Raw genomic sequence first — 4,177 nt, 5'->3', positions numbered from 1 at the left:
AATGTTCTACGAGACTGTTTGTTTCTCTTTTAAACATCCGCGTAATCGCGTATATTTAATGTCTGACTCTCACACCTCATCCAGACGGTCATAAACCGCCGCCCACTGTCGTCTGCGGACCTTCCAGGCGCTGAAGGGTTAACCACAAAGCCATATGAGCGCGAGTGGGCGGGTAGGACACACGCCATTGGATAAGCAGAAGTGACGTAACCGGCATGAACTACTTGAGAGCACACTGACAAGTTTGAAAGAGGGTTTTGAGAGGGGTGCTGAAGTGAACGGAGGTTAAAAGAAGCAAGCTAGGGCACTTGCCTTTGGATTATTTGAACCCCGTAACGACCGAGCAACAGGAAAGTGGTCATGGTACAGCAAACGGAGCACAACGAGACCGACAGCAGCATGTCGCGGGAAAACACAGACTCCGAGGAGAGTGAGATGATGGCGTGTAGCCCGGTGCCTGTGAAGCCGGACTGGTGCAAGACGGCGACAGGGCATATCAAGCGGCCAATGAACGCTTTCATGGTTTGGTCGAAAATCGAGAGGAGAAAGATTATGGAGCAGTCTCCCGACATGCACAACGCAGAGATCTCCAAAAGACTTGGCAAGCGGTGGAAAATGCTCAAAGACTCCGAAAAGATCCCATTCATCAGGGAAGCCGAACGGCTACGGCTCCAACACATGGCCGACTACCCAGACTACAAGTACCGACCCAAGAAAAAACCAAAGCTTGCCAGTTCTGCTAAACCAGCTACCCAGTCGCCCGAGAAGCCGAGTAGCAAAGCTGCCAAGACTGTTGTCAAAAAAATAACAAAACTCAAAACCAGCAAGCCCATCTCTGCACGAGCCCCTCAAGACTACAGGTATGTTTTTAACAACTTGAAAGTGAGCAAATCGGTTAAAAGGGAACTTACTGACGACGAAGATGATGATGATGATGACGATGACGACGACGACGATGATGATGATGAATTTGAGGATGACTTTCCCACCCGGATTAAAATCGAGGAGGACCGGGAGCCTATCCGTCCGTACAGCATCGCCAAAGTCCCCTCCAGTCCCACACTCCGCTCAACGGCGGAGCCTGAGGGGGCTAGCATGTACGAGGAGTCGCGGAACGCCAATCTGAATGCTTCGGGCAGACTCTTCTACAACTTCAAGAATATCACCAAGCAAACCACGATGTGCCAGACCTCGTCCATCTCACCAGCGTCTTCATTCAGGTCCATATCTGCCTCTTCAAGCTCCAGCGACGACGCCGACGACTTGCTGGTGGACTTTAGCTTAAACCTGGCATCCGGTGTTCATGGACCCGAGCTGGGGAACACGAGCTCAGGAAATCTGTCTCTGTCCTTCGTCGACAAAGATCTAGATTCCTTCAGCGAGGGCAGCCTCGGCTCTCACTTCGAATTTCCGGACTATTGCACCCCCGAGCTTAGCGAAATGATTGCCGGGGACTGGCTGGAGGCGAACTTTTCTGATTTAGTATTCACCTACTAATGTTCAGGTTTATGTTTATTTACCATTCGAGTTGGAAGCGGCTGCCGGGCACGTTCAGCACACGGCATGCGCTCTGTTTCTCGGAGAGAGTTGCAAAGAAGCTGAAGTTGGATAAGTGAAGGGACGGTACTGTTGCAAAAAAAGTGACATTTGTCACCATGACTGACAGGGTTTATGGATGTGATATGCAGGCAGTCAGACTGCTGGGGTGGAAGCGGCATTCTCCTCTCTGTGTGATCCTGAACTATGCACATTCTCTCTGAGCATCAGCTCAGAGATCGTTCAGGACTTTTCAGTGATGTCTGTGTCACACAACAATGTTTCTTTTTAACCAATCCCAACTCCCTCTAGGTATGACCATTCTGAGCAGCTCTCAAACCGCTCCGAAACCCAGGTATGGCAGGAAGCATTTTGATACATAACCAACATACCTCATCTTTTTAAAAAAAGAAGTAAACTATTTTCAAACATATTTTTGTACAGTTTAAAGGGAATGTTCTTACTGTGCGCACAGTAAGTTTTCAGGCACTTCTACCCGGTTTTCCTTTCCTTTTTTTCTGCATGCAAGGGTTGAATGACAGACCAACTTGCATCGGAATGCCTTGCCATGATTTTAAAATAGGCGTGTACAGTTGTAGATTTAAAACCTGCAGGATAACTGTAGGAAGGCGAAGTTGTGGGGACTTAGACCTCATCGCTGGTACTAGCTGATTGTATATGTTCTGTAAAATAGAAAAGTTAGGAATTTATGTATATTGGTGTGAATGGGTCCCACATAGCAGATGTGAAACTGGATTTTCTTTGTTTTGTTTTACATTTCTATCATCTTAATGGCACATATGTTTGTTTCTTCATTATTTTGTGCAATATACCTTATATGATGGACCATCTGCGTTTTGTAGCAAATGAGATGCGTTACATGTTGTCATGCTGAAAGTCTGTATCTTGACAAAATCGAATAAATCAGCTGGAACTGATTCTATCGTTTTTGCTACATGATGGGGGGAAATGGGTGACATAATTGTGACAGCCTAAACGTTTTACTTGGAAGAACCTCAATTAACAACATTTGTAAGAGGGCATTCAACTGAAAACAGACATGTGGAGATCGAGGATTTTAAAAAAGTGTGTCAGATAGATGTCTGGTTTTATAACCCTGTCTGCTGTTGTGGGTCAACCACCTACCCCTCCCCCTTCCGGGCTTGTAACCGCAGAAAAAAGGGAGGGTGGGGGCTGCGTCTTTAAGAAATTAAACATCGCGCTGGTCTGAATGCTGTAATCTGATTGGTGGGTTTCCTTTAACCGCAGACCCCACGCACCCCCCACCCATCTTCATTTTTAACGTGTGTGCAAGATGGCCAAGCAGGCCAGCTGCCTATTCAGATAGAAAGGTTTAAATTTGTAAAATGCTTGGAAAAGAAGGGCACTGATGCACGTCTGTAAGCAAATAACATTTCTCTGTAAATGAGTGGCTTTGATTGACAAATTCAGGTATTTAGAGGTTGCATCTATCTATATCTATATCTATCTAGATCTATTGTTCAATTAATAATTCCCAAATATTTCCATTTCTCAACAAACCAATCCATTTCTCAAAATTGCCAATCTGGACAGATCTAAAAATCTTTATGTATGGCAGCAATATGGTGCTATAGGGGTTGAACTAATGTAATATAGGCCTACAGTTTGTAGTCCAACCATATTTCTGAAATGGATCATTCATTCATTAAAAAAACACCCTCCCTTTAGGCCAACACTCAAAATCACGGTCACTAGTTTTGACTGGCAAACTGCACAGATGTGGTTCATAAAATAACACGCACTCACCATATGGCTAATCCTGTCTGTTGGCAAAAGTGTAGCTTCCCTTTTTCCCCAGTAGTCAATATGCTGCTGCAGCTAGGCAATTCAAAAGATGGCGGTGAGAAAGTAAACATGTTGCTTTTGGAATGTTTTGGTCAGCACTACATAGAATTGGGTCGTATGGATGCTGCTCTTGAAACGAGAGCACCAACCTCATGGGTCTTCCCATTCACCTTTTGGCAGGCCGTCTCCTCCCTATGCTTACTCAGAGAGCCAGTTCACTGACCTTTAGATTGTTTTCCCTTAAAGGGACACTGTGAGATGTTTAGTTCTTTATATCCAGAATTCCCTCTACCCATTCACTAATGTTACCTTTTTCATGAATACTTTCCACCACCATCAAAGTCTAAGTATTCATTATGACTGGAAAAATTGCATTTTTCATACATGAAAAGGGGGATCTTCTCCATGGTCCGCCATTTTGAATTTCCAAAAATAGCCATTTTTAGCTGCAAAAATGACTCTACTTGGACCATATTAGAAAATATTTGTTTATTAATTTGTAAACTTTCATGTAAATATCAAATTTGGCAATGGCTAACCCATTTTCAATGAGCAGCATAGTTGTAGTACCTTTTTTTGGCCATTTCCTGCACAGTGTCCCTTTAACAAACAAAGTCTCATCTGTCACCCAAATAAGTGACGAATCAGCTACGTTTTTTTACCCCAAAGCAGGCCCAGACACTGTTCCTGGGTCAGTTTAACCTTACAGCCTCGGTCGTTAGTGTGCCGGCCGGGTATGGTATACTATTAACAAGGTCAATTTCATGTGCTCTGAGCCCACGGGTTGCCCCCTGGAACATGGTGAGGTATAAAT

General features: G+C 44.6%; 1 protein-coding gene across 1 annotated transcript; it reads left to right on the top strand.

The window, feature by feature from the left end:
• Positions 1-224: 224 nt before the first annotated feature.
• On the top strand, positions 225-2,474 carry sox11b (SRY-box transcription factor 11b). Its single transcript, XM_063223472.1, has one exon. The coding sequence runs from the start codon at positions 361-363 to the stop codon at positions 1,495-1,497; it is 1,137 nt and encodes a 378-aa protein (XP_063079542.1). The 5' UTR covers positions 225-360; the 3' UTR covers positions 1,498-2,474.
• The last annotated feature ends 1,703 nt before the right edge of the window (positions 2,475-4,177 follow it).

Source organism: Engraulis encrasicolus, chromosome 18 (genome assembly GCF_034702125.1).
Source record: "Engraulis encrasicolus isolate BLACKSEA-1 chromosome 18, IST_EnEncr_1.0, whole genome shotgun sequence".
In the NCBI taxonomy this organism is placed as follows: Eukaryota; Metazoa; Chordata; class Actinopteri; order Clupeiformes; family Engraulidae; genus Engraulis; species Engraulis encrasicolus.
Note: the sequence above shows the minus strand (reverse complement) of the source record. Positions and strands in the feature narration are given on the sequence as shown.